General features: G+C 42.6%; 3 protein-coding genes across 3 annotated transcripts; 2 read left to right on the top strand and 1 right to left on the bottom strand.

Moving 5' to 3' along the window:
* Positions 1–8,763: 8,763 nt before the first annotated feature.
* On the top strand, positions 8,764–10,707 carry LOC135633435 (uncharacterized). Its single transcript, XM_065142876.1, has 3 exons — positions 8,764–9,128; positions 9,254–10,008; positions 10,093–10,707. Exons 1-3 carry the CDS (start codon positions 8,826–8,828, stop codon positions 10,571–10,573), a joined length of 1,539 nt encoding a protein of 512 aa, XP_064998948.1. The 5' UTR covers positions 8,764–8,825; the 3' UTR covers positions 10,574–10,707.
* A 3,340-nt stretch (positions 10,708–14,047) lies between these two features.
* LOC135633107 (nuclear transcription factor Y subunit B-9-like) lies at positions 14,048–14,813 on the top strand. Its single transcript, XM_065142206.1, has one exon. The coding sequence runs from the start codon at positions 14,050–14,052 to the stop codon at positions 14,617–14,619; it is 570 nt and encodes a 189-aa protein (XP_064998278.1). The 5' UTR covers positions 14,048–14,049; the 3' UTR covers positions 14,620–14,813.
* Positions 14,814–15,122: 309 nt separating this feature from the next.
* On the bottom strand, positions 15,123–16,805 carry LOC135633171 (protein ROOT INITIATION DEFECTIVE 3-like). The gene has a single exon (XM_065142339.1). The coding sequence runs from the start codon at positions 16,475–16,477 to the stop codon at positions 15,152–15,154; it is 1,326 nt and encodes a 441-aa protein (XP_064998411.1). The 5' UTR covers positions 16,478–16,805; the 3' UTR covers positions 15,123–15,151.
* Positions 16,806–16,833: the final 28 nt, after the last annotated feature.

Raw genomic sequence — 16,833 nt, 5'->3', positions numbered from 1 at the left:
ATTATATTTCTTGAAACTCTAACTGATTAGTAAGCTAATGTAGATATTTTACCATCAGTATTGCTTATCGAATTAGTATCGATAAAGACATAGAAATGAAGTGATGAATATTTATGAAGAAATTCATAATTAGGAGTTTCTTTGAGATATCACAAGATATGTTATAGTGCAGACTAATGCAAAATAGAGAGCTGATGTATAAATCATGATAATTTATTAACTATAATTCAGACACGTGGACGTGTGAGAGATAGATATCGTAAGAAACAAATTACTTATCGGTACTATGTAAAATCTATAGTAGGGTTGTCACTGTATAATTTGAGTAATTTAGTGGTGAAGAGTATGACAGCGACTTCTTTGGTATTATACATATTTGTCTTTAATAATAGTTCTCGAATATACTTCTTTGCAGATATGAAAAGTTCAAAAGATGTGAACATTGCTTCCACTCCTAGAAAACAACTTAAGGTTCTTAGATCTTTGATGCAAAATGAATATGTTAATGGCTTAATGAATTACTCGATCTCTATAGAACCATTACTTGTGATGATGATATTATCCACATAAATCAGTAGATATATAGTACATCCCTTTATTACCGTAGAAATAAATAAGTGTCAGACTTGGAGTTAACGAAGTCGGTTGATATAAAATATAAGCCAACTTTGCTATACCATGCTCTTGGAAATTAGCGAAGCCCATAAATAGTTTTTCATAGTCCACAAACATGATTTGGATATTGAGGGTAGATGAAGCTAGAGGTTTATTGCATAAAGACATCTTAAGTTAAGATCTCTTGTAATAAGGTACATATATGCCAGTGATAGCTAAACTCAAGATGAGTTAGATTATCGACAATTTAACAACTAGACTAAATGTCTCTATAAAATCAACAGATCGTTGGTGAAATCCTTTGGATACTAAATGTGCTTTATATCTAGAAATAGATTTATATAAGTTTTGCTTAATTTGAAAGATTCACTTACTCCCGATAACATTTTGTGTGTGGTGGGATGGTATAAGGGTTCATATGATATTATTGAGTAGGGCATTGTATTCTTCACACATGACTTTATGCTAGTGTGAAGATTTTTGAGCTTGGGTGATGGTTGTAAATTTAGTAGGCTCAGCTAGAGAACTTATGGTAGCATGAATGAAGATCAAGGATTTGATCGACCTAGTTTGAAGAAATCATTTTTGGAGCATGTTATCATGTAGTGTTTAAGCTTGATGGTATTATTGGGTTGTGTTAAAGAAATGAGAATTGGTGGAAAGTTAGTGATACATACTTTGATCATACTTTGATCAGAATACACTTCGATGTCACTTGGCCGAGGAGAGGACAAAGACACCATAAATAATGCTAAGGACATTGCTTCGTTGGCATTATATAGTGAGTTGGTAGAGAGGTAGATGGAGAAGTTGTAGAGAGAGTGAAGTTCTATTAAATTAGAGTAACAAGAGAGTACATGTCTAGAAGAGAACTATTAGTTGATGTGATAAGAGATGCACTTAAGGGAGTTTGAGGTATATTCATATGAACCTAGTGACATATGGTTGTTGTAATTGTTAGAGCTAGCCCCAGGAAATTTACCACAAGGTAATTTTGACAACCCAACAAGACAATAAAGCGGAAGAATAAAAGAAGCGACAAGAACACCAGAACACCATATATACGTGGTTCGGTCAATTGACTTTGACCTACATCCACGGACGAAAGAGAAGCAAATTACTACCGCAAAAGAGGGACAATTACAAATGCCTTAGGAAGATGTTCCTAGGCCATAAAACACCCGAAAATACTAAACAAGAAAAACCAAACTATAAGTCCAAACTATTTTCTGAGTATGGACTTAAACCAAAGCAAACACTTAGGTTTTTCTTGTGGTGCATCTGTGATGCCACTTGTGGTGCCTGTGGTGCATCTGACTTCAAAGCCCAGGCCCTTATTTATAGTTCTTAAATGAGACAACAAGTCTGATTTTCCCGATATGAGACTATGGGACTTGCCAAACTAACAAATCTCCACCTTGACATGTCCCAACAAAACTTGCTCCACCTTCTTCACAAAAGCCCTAATGGGCAATCACCAACAATGAACACCAACCAAGTCCAAGCACTTCTTGAACTTGTAAACTGAAACAGGCTTCGTAAACATATCAATTGGATTGTCCTTCGTATGAATTTTCTGAACAAGGACCTTTCCCTCAGCAATGGTATCCCATTTGCATCCAACAATTTTCTTATCCGAATGCAGCTTCACAAGATCCTAAGTTATATTCTGATGAAGAGATTCTATTTCTTCATTCTTCGCAATCAACCACTTAACGAAATTATCATAAGAAACTGCATCTGAGTAGGTAGTAGGCTCACCAACTTCACTTGTTTCTTCTGCAATAGACAAAGCATATGCAACCAAATTTGTATATCTTTGTGGTGGTCGAATATTTCTCCGTGGTCTATCCTTGGCTATGGAATATTGCTCTTCCTCTGGAACATCTGTGTCAGTAGACTCGGGACCACCTACTGGCATTCTTTGAGTAGAAGAGTTCGACTTAAAAAAATCTGAACTACCAATCTCAAGCTCCACCTGCTTCTGCGCACTATCATTTGTACAACTAGTAGAATCCTCTTTAGAAGATAACATAGATAATTCATCAAAAGTAACATCTCTACTGATTATAAATTTTGGGGATTTGGGATCAGAACACCATAATCTGTATCCTTTCACCCAGAAGCATACCCAAGGAAAATGCACTTTTTAGCCCGAGGCTCTAATTTTCCTTCATTTACATGCATGTATGCTGGGCACTCAAAAATTTTAAAATCAGAATAATCAGTAGGAGTACCTGACCAAACTTCCTCTGGAGTTTTAAAGTTAAGTGCTATAGAAGGAGCGCGGTTGACAACGTAACAAGTCATATTAATCGCCTCTGCCCAAAAGTCTTTTGTCAACCCTGCATTTAAGATCATACACCTTGCTCTCTCCAAGAGTGTTCTGTTCATACGTTCGGCCACACCATTTTGCTGAGGCGTCATCCTAACAGTGCGATGCCGAGCAATTCCTTTATTTTTGTAGAATTCTTCAAAACCACCTTCACAAAATTCCATGCCATTATCTGTTCGAAGCCGCTTAATCTGTTTACATGTTTGCTTCTCAATCAAAGCCTTCCATTGTTTAAAGGTTAGAAAAACATCATTTTTATGCTTCAGAAAATAAACCCAAACTTTCCTGGAATAATCATCAATGAAAGTCAACATATACCTGGCACCACCCTTAGACTGAACTTGAGCTGGACCCCAAAGGTCTGAATGAATATAGTCAAGAGTACCTTTCGTTTTGTGAACTGCCGGAGAAGTGAAGCTGACTCTTTTCTGCTTTCCAAAAATGCAGTGTTCACAAAAGTCCAGTGGCCCAATACTCTGTCCGCAAAGTAGACCCCTTTTGCTCAATATGCTCAAACCTTTTTCGCTCATATGACCCAAACGCATATGCCATAATTTGGTGATGTCAGAATCAGACAATGATGATGACGAAACTGCAACCGAACCTGTGACAGTAGTTCCCTGCAGAATATACAAGCTATCAGACCTACAAGCTTTCATAACAATATGGGCATTTCTTGAAACTTTCATAACTCCACCTTCAACTGTGTATTTACACCCAAGGGCCTCTAGGGTGCCTAAAGAGATGAGATTCTTTTTCAAATCAGGAACATGTCTAACATTAGTGAGCGTCCTCACAATACCATCATGCATTTTAATTCGGATTGTTCCTCTACCAACAACATCACATGCGACATTATTGCCCATCAAAATAATTCCACCATTACAAGATTCATATGTGGAAAACAAATCCCTATTGGGACACATGTGATAAGAACAACCCGAATCTAAAATTCATTCATTTTTAGACCTCGTCCTGTCATCAATAGCAGAAAAAATATTTCCAACATTCTCATCAATTGCTACACTAACTTCAGCGGATTCAATAGTTTTCTCAACAAATTTTTTCTTTTGCTTTAATTTATTTTTCAACTTAAAGCAATCAGATTTAATGTGCCCCGTTTTATGACAATATCTGCATTCCAAATTTCTATGTCTGGATTTAGATCTAAATTTAGATCTACTACTGTCAAATTCTCTTTTATCCATTCTCCCCCTAACAACCAGACCCTCAGCCTGATTCTCTCTACTTTCCCCAGTGATATTCTTGTATATCTGCTCCTTAGATTTCAGTGCAGATTTAATTTCTTGATACAAAACTGTTTCTTTTCCATAAATCAAAGTATCACGGAAATGCTTAAAAGATTGGGGAAGAGAACACAAGAGTAACAAAGCCTTATCCTCATCATCAATTTTTGCATCTATATTCTCCAAATCCATAACCAAAGAATCAAACTTATCAAGATGCGAGAGTATAGATGTACCTTCAATCATTCGAAGCATATACAGACTCTGCTTCAAGTAGAGACAATTCTCCACTGTCCTCTTCATGTACAAGGCTTTAAGCTTGTCCCACATGCTCTTAGCCGTAGTCTCCGTAGCTACCTCCCGTAAAACCTCATCAGAGAGATTAGAATGATGCTTGATCGGGCCTTCTTATCCATACCCGCAAGATCTTCCTTTGACGTACCATCTGGAATGTTCTCAGCACCCTGAAGTGCCAAATCAACTCCGTCTTGAACCAGAATGGCCTCCATATTTAGTTGCCACAAGCCGAAGTTGACATTTATGTCGAATTTCTCGACAACAATCTTTGTTATTGTCATCGTTGCCAAAAGATCCCAAAACCAGGCTCTGATACCAGTTTGTTAGAGCTAGCCCCAGGATATTTACCAAAGGATAATTTTGGCAACACAACAAAGACAATAAAGTGAAAAGAATAAAAGCGACAAGAACAAACAAAATACCAGATATACGTGGTTCGGTCAATTGACTTTGACCTACATCCACGGACGAAAGAGGAGCAAATTACTACTGCAAAAGAGGGACAATTACAAATGCCTTAGGAAGATGTTCCTAGGCCATAAAACACCCGAAAATACTAAACAAGAAAAACCAAACTATAAGTCCAAACTATTTTCTGAGTATGGACTTAAACCAAAGCAAACACTTAGGTTTTTCTTGTGGTGCATCTGTGATGCCACTTGTGGTGCTTGTGGTGCATCTGACTTCAAAGCACAGGCCCTTATTTATAGTTCTCAAACGAGACAACAAGTCTGATTTTCCCGATGTGGGACTATGGGACTTGCCAAACTAACAGGAGTAAGATTTTGAAACGAATATGTAGACTTAAGAAAAATAATATGACATGATACAAAAACCTTTTGAGCTTAAGGATTAAAGCACTGAAAAACATTACATTCGAGGGAGTATCCAAAGAAGATGCAACACTTGAATATGTGTTAACTTGTATGAAGAGTAAGAGCGGATAACATAAATAATCAAATACTTTAAGTTTTTGATAGTTTGAGATTTTATGAAAATAATTTTTCAGATGACTAGTATTGTAGGATTGGGGTGAGCATACGGTTAATAAGATAGATTATGATTTAAATGATTACTGACTAAAAAGTTAGTGGAATGGAGGCACAATGTAAACGGGTGAAACTAATTTCAACTATATATTGATACTTTCGTTTGACAAAACTAACTAATTGATGTGTGTATGATGGTAACTTGAATTGTTGTATAATACACGATGAGAGATATGTTATTAAGGCTTAGTATTTATTTCCTCCATTAGAATAAATTATTTTAATAATAGATTGGAAGAAATTCTCAACTATTGTTCTAAAATGAGTAAAGATTCTAATGACTTCATATTTTATATTTGAGAGGATATAGCCATATATATTTAGTGAAATAATATATAAAAATAATATAAAATCTAAATTATTAAAGAAAGTGATTCGGGCAAAACCCTAGACATCAATGTAAATAATTTCAAGTGGTTTGAAGTATAATATAGAAAATATTACAAAAGATAGTATTTGACTTTTATTACTAAGATAATCATCATAATGAGTTACAATTCTATCCTATTCGAAAGTCGGAGTAACGAAAAATTAGCTATTGTTGAATTGATTTTGAATTGAGGATGATGGATAACGAAGGCGATGATCCCACACATTGATTAGAGCAACAACAGAAACAAGAGTGAATGATTGGGTGATTTATGAAGTTGATGGTTACTCATGGATATTGTCTTTATTTTGAGCTTGGACCAAGTACTGAAGTCAATAATTTAATTGCTTAGATGCACAATTAGAGTAGTCATGATGTTTGCTTGAGGTCAATTAAGTGGAGCAGTAGGCTTGGGTTGACAATGATGAACTTTTTATTATGTATCAAATTTTATCATAGAGTTGGTAAATATTTTTTTATTGATTGTTATTGTTGGGATGTCAAAATTGCTGATAGTTATAGTTGAAGTTTTTGAACTATCTGGATTGAAATTGCTATAAAGGTTAGAGGTTTGATAGTGTAATGGAAAATGATATATCTGTGTATTACCTATGTATTCAAGAGGTATTTTGTTTAATTTTTTTATTGAAGTTCTTGTTACTTTGATTATCTTTTTTTATATTTTTTATTGAATTAAGCTATGATAGTTGATCTCATTATCCTCTCTTCTTATTTCAAATATATTTTATGATCAATCAACTTATCATATAATTCTTCAAATGATATTGATGAGTCACGTGTCCGAATTACTATTGTTAGTTCCTTATATTTGTCATTTAGGCTATTGAGAATATAAATAATGGTTATTCATCACTCAGGGAATAATATATTAAAGTTAACTTATCTATAACAGTTTTTAGATTTTACATATAATCAACAATAGTACTTTCCTCTTATGTTATTTCCATCAAAATTGATAAAAGATTTATTATACAAGTGTGAGAGAGATTGGCAAAGGTGATTTATAATTTTAACCATGCTTTTGTTGTACTAATACATGAAGAGATTAGTGATACTATAGAGCTAATGATTGAGACTTAAATTACTTATAGAATAAGATGCTTTTATCGTAACCATAACTTATGATTAAGACTTGTCATCAGGATGACTTCTCTTGATATTTCGATCTTTTCTAGTAGACAACTAAGAGAGTCATTCATATAGCTTAATAGATAATATTCAAAGAGGAGATTGGTGAATTGTGCTTGTCAAGATACATATTTATCGCTATTAAATAGTTTGAAGGAATTAAATAGTTTGAAGGAGATTAAAGTTGCTACATTAATGGATATAAGTCATGTTATTTGAGATAAAATAGTATTTCTTAAGGAAACAATAATTGGAGTGTCATACGTAGATGAGAAAGATATACTGAAAATATACTATAATCTACTAAGAAAAATCCAAAACCAATTGATAATATAACAGATAATAAACAGTAAAGATCTGATTTGTTAGTGGAAGATCTAAGAAGGGCATAAGGAGGAATATGATGGAGATCAATGAAACTATAAATATCCAAGAAGTCGTGTCGTTAGAATCTGGAATAAAGGGGAAAGAGCTCTTATTGTGATAGTGGCATCGAGAGATCGATCGGTGGCTATGATGGAGTTATTTAGAAAAAAGGAGAAAACGAGTAAGTTATAATGAAGTTCAATCTCTTGCTCTAGCTTTATGAAATCTCATATTTGTAGATCTGGGATCTACAATGAAGGAGGTCTCCGAGGACACCAATGAAGTTGGCGACAACATTTGTGGCTAATAAGAAGGTTGATGACTATGATGACATCAATCAGTGGTAAGTTGTTGGGAAGGTTATGGCTTCAAGAGATATGTAGATTTGATATTTACATTGAAGTAGACGTCTGATGACACCGATAAAGTTGGTGGTAAAGAGCTTATCGATAATAAGGAAGACAAGGGAGTAGGCACGCTCGAGAAAGTCTAATACATGTGTAGAAAAGGGTTTGCTATTATGGCAACAATAGTGATAGCGTGATAGCAAATGACAAAGAGATTAGTGACGCTAGGGCAAACTCCTATAGTAAGAGACAAGAGAAGGAAGGAAAAAAGCCTTTTTTTTTTCTTTAAACAATATATTACGAAGAAGAGTAATTTTATTTATTGAGGTAACGTTTGTTTTTATATATTATTAAAAAAATAATTTTCTCAATCATATACTCAAATTACATAATCAACTAATTTATTTAAATCGATCTTTAAATCATAAGTTAATTAAAAATATAAAAATAAAAATAAAAATATTATTTTATATCTTTATTATGATTTCTATCTGCACTAACCTCGCTGCAATTTCTACCACCTTTTCTTTTCATACAAAAAGTGTCCCATATCCGACGATTACATCAGCGTGGAGAACACAGATGAAGCATCTCCAATGGACTCGGAAACAAGATCAGGAGCAACCAGGAAGAATTCTGCTGCCTCTCGGAAACAACGTAGGTACTCTGATCCAACAGTACTTAAATGTGATGTGCTAGATTAATGGCGTCTCCGTCTTCATCAAACAAATGGTCACGCGACTCAGGACGCCACCTGCGACCCACTCCGAGGAAGATGAATAATAACATACTCCAAAGTAAACGATGGCGCTGGCCCTCGCAATCTACACCGACGGAGTTGTCTCCGGTGGAGCCCAGCTGATTCGCTCGCCGCCGTGTGGCTGAGAGTTCTTGGTCCTAATCCTGGGAGCCTTTCATGTGGTCATGACTGCATGTAATATTTAATGTATTCCTTTCCCGCGTTCCACAGATCTCCCTGTTTCATTGGCCGCCAAGTCCAACTCCTTGACCCTCTGACTCCGATCCAAAGGAAGGGGGAACGGAGAAAAAATGGTGGCGATGGGAATGGGGGTGGAGACGAGGACGTTGGTCCTGGTGAACCTGGCAGGGATCATGGAGCGGGCAGATGAGGCGCTGCTACCGGCGGTGTACAAGGAGGTCGGTGCCGCCCTCGACGCCACCCCGACCGCCCTCGGATCCCTCACCCTCTTCCGCTCCATCGTGCAGACCTGCTGCTATCCCCTCGCCGCTTACATGTCCATGCGGTACGACCGGACCCATGTCGTGGCCCTCGGCGCCTTCCTCTGGTCCGCCGCCACCTTCCTCGTTGCTGTCTCCACCACCTTCCTCCAGGTACTCTTCTTGATGTTGCCGTCGCTGTTTCCCACGGATTGGAATCCAATCTCTCTGTTTTTTTATGCATACTTGGCAAAGATTTCCATCTATCGATTAACAAGCGAAGATCTGAATGTAAACAGGTAGCAGTCGCAAGGGCTCTCAATGGGGTCGGGTTAGCTCTGGTAATACCATCCATCCAAGCTCTTGTGGCCGATTCCACCAACGACAGCACTCGTGGATCGGCATTTGGATGGCTATATCTGACCAGTGGTTTCGGCTCCATCATCGGCAACTTCTTGGGCCTTCTGCTGGCGTCCACTTCGTTCATGGGAATCGCTGGCTGGAGAGTTGCCTTCCATCTGATCACCATTTTAAGTGTTGTAGTAGGAATTCTGGTCCGGCTCTTTGCAGTGGATCCTAATTTCCCTAAGAACCTTACTGGTGCAAGCGACAAAGCCACCTCGAGGAAGTTGATTTGGGCAGAACTAAAGGATCTGATCGAAGAAGCCAAGACTGTCATGAGAATCCCTTCGTTTCAGATCATCGTGGCTCAGGGGATCAGCGGATCGTTTCCGTGGTCCGCCCTCTCGTTCATGCCGATGTGGCTGGAGCTCGTCGGATTCTCCCACGGCGAGACCGGACTCCTCATGACATTGTTCTCCATTGCGACGTCGCTTGGAGCACTGTTTGGGGGAAAGATGGGGGACTTTCTTGCAAAGCATTTCCCCAACGCCGGAAGGATAGTGTTGTCACAGATAAGCTCTGGTTCTTGCATTCCTCTTGCAGGTGTGCTGTTACTGGTCTTGCCTGGTGACCCCTCCACAGGGCTTGCTCACGGCCTTGTCTTCTTCATCATGGGATTAAGCATCTCCTGGAACGCGGCGGCCACTAACAAGTACGTCATGCATGCATTCACCAATTAAGTTCTTATCAGAGCAACGTTTCTTTGCTGAATCTTCTGTTTTTTTGGTGCGTGCAGTCCGATATTTGCAGAAATAGTCCCGGAGAGATCTCGAACGAGCATCTACGCACTAGATAGATCCTTTGAGTCCATACTCGCGTCGTTTGCTCCTCCAGTTGTTGGCATTTTAGCTGAGCATCTCTATGGTTACAGACCGACTCCCAGTGGATCAGGTGAAGGTGCAGTTCTCGAGTCGGACAGAGCAAACGCTGCCTCTTTGGCCAAGGCGCTTTACACTGCTATAGCAATTCCAATGTCACTATGTTGTTCCATCTACTCCTTCCTATACTGTACCTATCCAAGAGACAGAGAGCGAGCAAGAATGGATTCCTTGATAGCATCAGAGATACAGCAGCTTGAGCTGGAAAATAGCAGTGAAGTTAGAGATGAGCAAAAGCTTTCCAGCAAAGCTATTGACATTACCGATGGGATAGACGATGAGAGTGATGAAAGGAGACTGCTGCCAGGACCTGCAATAGTATCAGATGACGAGGATTAGCGAGTGTAGTAGCATTCAACTGATCAACATGAATTGCTCATCGAGAGACTGGAATGTATCTTCACTATTCCGACTAATTTGTTTGAATTCTGTCATGTATAGTCCAAAAACAAACAGATCCTTTGACTGTTCCATGGTTTGAAGCCTCTGCATAACTCAGACAAAGTGCATCCAATGTCAGGTTTTCCACGGGGATTCTAAATCCACCACCGGATTGGAGTCGGTGGTGGCCGTCGCAGGGGGAGCGGATGGTGGTGGTGGCCGTGGCGGCTGAATGAACGCATCAGGCCCAGGAACCGGGAACTGGGGAGGAGCCGCGCGCGAGGCTTGAAGGGGAAGAAGGCGGCGGCGCGGGAGGAGGCCGACCGTGTCAAATACCAGCCACCATTGTAAGCCGCCCATCACCGTAATTGGGTCGGCCCGTTACATACACGTGGCGGAAAGCCCTCGTCCTATAGCCCGTGGGTCCACGTCTATATCACTCAGCATGTATACGATCTCGTGTCACCTAAAACACGCTGGTATATATTATGGGCACCAATATATATATATATATAATTCTTAATTCGAAAACTATCCAAACTGCCCCTTCTCTCATCTTCCACCGTTGCCACCGGCGCCTCCGCCGCCTGCACGTCTCCCCTCCTCTTCCTCCTCTCGCGTTGCCAGTCCTTCCCCCTCATCTCCCCTCCTTCCCCTTCCTCCTCCCCCCTCCACCTCATAACCACAGAGGTGGAGGGGGGGTAGGGATAGTTTTGGTTTTTTCGAATTAGAGGTTATGATTTGAGAATAATTTAAATGGGGGTATGGTTTGAGAAAATACTCAAAATACGAGTATTTTCTTAAACAATCGTCCAAAATAATATGGGTTTATTGCTTTATGTCCCTCCAATGACCTCAAAGTAGAGCTTTGTCTTCGCTCAGGACTGCACGCCAAGAGTCCTCCCTCGCATGCAGGCTAAGACAAGAAGTGGGTAGCATAAGACGACGACGGGATTTGGTAACAGAGGCCAACGCTTCAATTTTCTAGCTGACAGTCAGGAACGTGTTCGTCTTATTCGTGTGTTTTGCAGTCTGCTCCACACGAAACCTCCGTGTGCGCGAAGCACACGTATCAATCGGGCACGTAGATTCCCCATGCATGTTAGTCCACCACATGGTATCACTGTGTGGGAACCTGAAGGGCTTGGCTTTCATCCTGCTGTTCCATCGTGTAAGTGCCAAGTGGTGGAATCGCATGAATTAGATGCAAAGCGTAGGCGAGGATTCTTTTATCACTGTTTATTTCTGTTTCATAAGCAAGGATTCTTATGAAATGTTCCACTTCTCCTGCCATATGAATTCGGAGAATATTTCTTGTTCCATGAATGTGCATGAAAAGTATTTCTTCTTTCGTGTAGCAGAAGCATCAGTATCACAAATGTCGAGAGAATCTGGAACAAAAAAAATATAAGATACATGGATAATCGTCGGCGACATGATCATAAAGAACAATCTTGTTTAGGTCTTACTTAGGAATTCATTCAGTTTTTAGGAGAAGAAGACTACGCTGCAATGTGCGAACTAATGAAAGTTGCAGATTTAAAGGTATCTGACCATGCAAGGAAGAAAGATCACAGGGGGAAACTTCCGCAAGTGCAATTATTACACGTCAATTCTATCAGAGTCCACTGGCATGGCATGTCTCTCAGTAATAGTTGGGAAAGAATGATGCAATCTGCAACACTCCTTAACAGCGAGAACAATTGGCTTGGACGAATGAATGATCGAGGAATTGCAACAATCATTCTGCACCGCCACCTTGCAAAGCATTCATTATGCATGACCGTGAAACAAAGGAAACCAAAGTGAGATGAGAATTACGATCCGAGTTACTGAGACTTGATAGCATATCAATAACGATCGCAGAGTGATTAGCTGGAATAATTTGTCAGCATATACACGTGCTGACTCGACCCCCCTGCAATGCATTGACCATTTTGGAAGACGGGAGTAAAGTGCATGTAACAAATCCTGTGGTGTTAATGCGGGGATTAATTAATGCAGTAGCCAGGAAGAGAAATCAGATGATTCCAATGCATGCAAAGATGTGATTTCCTCTACACATTTTCCATGATCCAGTCTCCGTAAACCTAGGATTTAGAGGGGATCATCATACCTTCACCTTGGGGGTAACCAGAACCCTCTCTCAGTCTCTCGTTTGTGCCGCTGCACCACCCAGCGTCGTGCCACTTGGAGTGCCAATTGCTATGTGACGAGAGCAGTATAAAGTAGAGCCCGCAACGCTCTCCTTCTCCACCACCTTTCATAGAGAGAGAGGCAGAACCAAAGGCGAGGGGGTTCGGCAGCGATGGCAAGTGGTGCAGGCTTCCTTGGCGACCATGATCTCGCAGGTTCTGTAGAATATATCCCACTTGGAGAACCCTTTTCTCTCTCTCTCTCTCTCTCTCTCTCTCTAACGCACATGAGTCCACGATCACCGCCGTCCGAGTTTTTTAAGATTCATTTCCATTTTCATGGTTTATGCAGCATATCATGATGCATGATAATGCTCCGATCTCCAACACAGTAAACACAGTCACTGTATTTATTGTTCTTCTTTTGGTATTTTCATCCACCATGTTGAAGATTCACGAAGGATTCTCCCTTTAGCTAGTCTTTATACTCAAGTTGATTGGATTCCAGAAATTTTACTGCCAAAGAGGAACCAAAGCACAAACTTCTGTTTCTTGTTGCAGAAAATATTAGGTATTTTTGGATCAGTTTTATGACTATAAGAACAGTATTTTACGGGATAGGGAAACTTCGTAGGCATTTTATCTCTGGCCCTTCCTCTTTGTTGACGAAGAAGTTGATTGGACTTGGTATAAAGCTGCTTCATCTTCCATAATTGCTCTTCTCCATGACTAAATTAGGTCAGACTTGAAACGCCTCTTTTCCTGGTCCCGTTGAGTTCAAAATTTACACCCTCTCTGTTGACTTGACTCAATCTGGCACGTCCGATGCGTGTGGACTCCACTCGATTGGACGATCTGAGCCGTACGTCGAGTTGCCTTAACGTCCGCCAATTACGTGAACGTCGTCATCCGCGTCAGTCTTATGTTCACGAGGCTGGTCCTTGTCGTTTTCTGTTCCCCAGGCGTGGTCAGCCGTGGCCTCCAACGAGTCAATCTCTTTACCCCGCCTGCCACGTGTCCTCCCTGGACGAGGCAACACGACGGCGCCTATGAACCTCCATCTCTTCCCACAGTCCTACTGGCGCCTCGCATACACTTCTGACACGTGTCCGTTTAATGCATGTTTCTCCTGCCATGGAGTGATACTAATTGATTGCAGCGTTGGTCGCTGGTGGTGCAGGAGTCGCCGGTGAGGGCGTGGCCGGGGTTCCGCTGATCCAAGATCCTCCGATGGAGTTGAACCCGGCTGCCGCAGCAGGAGCCGCCGCACCGCCCGTCGTGCGTGAGCAGGATCGCTTCATGCCGATCGCCAACGTGATCCGCATCATGCGCAGGGTGCTGCCGGCCCACGCCAAGATCGCGGACGACGCCAAGGAGATGATCCAGGAGTGCGTCTCCGAGTACATCAGCTTCATCACCAGCGAGGCCAACGAGCGGTGCCAGCGAGAGCAGCGCAAGACCGTCACCGCCGAGGACGTGCTGTGGGCCATGAACAAGCTCGGCTTCGATGACTACATCGAGCCCCTCACGCTGTTCCTCCACCGCTACCGCGAGCTGGAGGGCGACCACCGCGGCTCCGTCCGGGGGGAGGCCCTCCAACTCATCAAACACCGAGCCATTCCCACCGCCGTCCCTGATATACCTACGGCTGCCTCCCAGTTCTTCACCACCGCCCCGGTGCCACCGCCGAACTTCGCCATGCCACCGCCAGCTACCGCCGCCCCGCAGCATCACAACCTCTTAAGTGAAAGCATGGTCAGCTACTTCCTCGGCATGTATGGGAGTGGGGAAGGATCCAGTGCAAGTGGAAGCTACTCCCATGTCAACGGGATGCCCAACTTTGACCATCCTTATCCTCCCTACAAATAACGAAGCACCAACAAGGATAACTAAGCAATATATAATATGTAGTGCAATAACGTGTGTGTTGTAAGGGGGAGAGGTATGCTCTTTTGGACTCACTCGATAACCAAATTGTCGCAGAGAGCAGAGGTGGATTAGGTTAACGAGTAAAGTCGATGGAATGTGGTAAGGAGTGGCGATACTTGTGGGATTAATGGGGACAGGGAAGGGGAGTGGAACATGTGGGCGAGGTGGGGTGGACAAGTATCAGCTTGGGGGTGTGCTCTTTGTGTCTGCAAGCTCGGGAATAAGAGAAGGTGAGCGTCTTCAGCACTCGTAGCATCAACCTGCAACGAGGAACGAAGAAGGCTTCGTCTGTGTTATGCTCAATAGTTATCTCCCGTCTCATCTTCCTTCCTTCTTTTATGTTATTACTTCTCAATTGAATGACTTCATGAATGAGTGATGCCCAACATAGTGTGCTGTGAACAGTACAAGTGACTCGTAGGTGAAAACGTGAATGGTGGTATTCGTACTCTTCGTTCATTGCATTCATATCTCATACAGATGTAGAATGGTACACGTCCGTAGCATCTTCTTCGTTGATGCCTCTCTTGGCCTCCCTGAGAAGCAAAGCTAAGAGCTTCCGGTAGCTTCCGATCGCCGTTTCGAGCATGTCGACGGCCCGGTGCTTATCTATCATGACCACTCTCAACCATTCATCCATCTCCATCGCCTCGGTGATCTTCCTACTCATCTCCCTCTTACAGAACCCTCCTCCAGGGGATGGACGTGCTTCATCTCCATTACGAGCTGCTCTGAATCCAGTAGCTCCTCCTCCAGCCACCAGGAGATCTCCGATGCTTCCGCCTTCATGCCCAAAGCATCGTACGATCGATCCGTGCTCCGTCTCCCAGATAGTTATGAGCCCCTCTTCTGAAGCTGAGACTAGATTCTGGTTCCCGTTTGCCATTGCCAGTGCCGTCACTGCCCCGCTCTGCTCTGCTTCCCACGCCGTAACATCTGCCTCGTCGAGTGGTGTTCGACGTCGCCTGGCCACCAGCGGCACCGCGTACACCCTCCCATCTGCTCCTCCGGCGTAGATGTGAGAGCTTGTGGGCTCCATGACGGTACACCACATCGGACACGGGAACTTCACGGTTCGTAGATGGCTGCCATCTGTTATTCTCCAAAGCTTACATGTGCCATCGAGGGAGCTCGAAACCATGGTCGCATTGCAGCCGCCTGGTCCGGAAGAGACACCGGTCACCGACAAGTCGTGTGCAGCGAACCGGCACAAAGCAAGTTGGGCGGAATCATCATCGCCGGAAGCGGCATCCAGCAGTCGAATTATGGGGAACACTACAATCGTGCCGTCATCACCACCTGAGATCAGAAGCGAGCCGTCGTCGTTGACAGTCAAACAGGAGACAGGCTGGCGGTGGGCACGAAACGAGCGCAGTAGATCACCGGAGGGAAGAATGAGAGCGTGAACAAAGCCCGAGAGGCCACCGGAAAAGAGGTACGATCCGTCGGGAGTCGCGACGAGGGAGGCCACCGGCTCAGGCGTTGGCAGGCAGTGCACCAAGTTGGAGGTCCACCGGTCGTACAATCGAATGAAGCCCGAGGCGGTGGCAGAGACGTGGGAGGCGGCGATGAGGGCGTCACCGACGAGCGTCAGGCCCTTCCGAGGGGTGTGGCTGCCGGAGAAGCGGGCGCGGATGGTTCCGGTGAGCGGATCGAGGGCGGTGATCGGATGGTTGGGAGAGCTTGTGAGAATGACCTCTCTCCAAAAGGACGCCATTGCGACGATGACAACTCCGCGAAGGCGAACGTCTGGGGGTGGAAAGTGAGGGCCTTTGGACACGGAGAGAGCATGCGGCATGAAAGGTGGGTGGCGCTTTTGGTCTCTTCTGTAACAGCCACAGAAGCGTTTCGAGTGTCAACGAGAAAACAAATGGCATTGATTGACATAGTTGACCAAACAAAATTGCATAGATAAATCCGATGCCTAAACTGTCAAATATAATAGGAGGGAGATGTATGCAGAGGATGAAGCATGGAAAAATGCTACAGAAAACACCGCAGGCAGAGAATGAGTCATCAACAGTATGGCTTGGCTTTGCAATGACATGATCATAGATCAATGTTCGAATAGAAGCAAGCAATACTCAATCAGTATGAAACAAAGGTGCCCTGCATCAGTCAACAGAAGCCAGAGGATTTGACTTGTGAAAGCCA

The sequence above is a fragment of the Musa acuminata genome, chromosome BXJ3-3 (assembly GCF_036884655.1).
Source record: "Musa acuminata AAA Group cultivar baxijiao chromosome BXJ3-3, Cavendish_Baxijiao_AAA, whole genome shotgun sequence".
In the NCBI taxonomy this organism is placed as follows: domain Eukaryota; kingdom Viridiplantae; phylum Streptophyta; class Magnoliopsida; order Zingiberales; family Musaceae; genus Musa; species Musa acuminata.
This window is presented reverse-complemented; position numbering and strand designations above follow the sequence as displayed.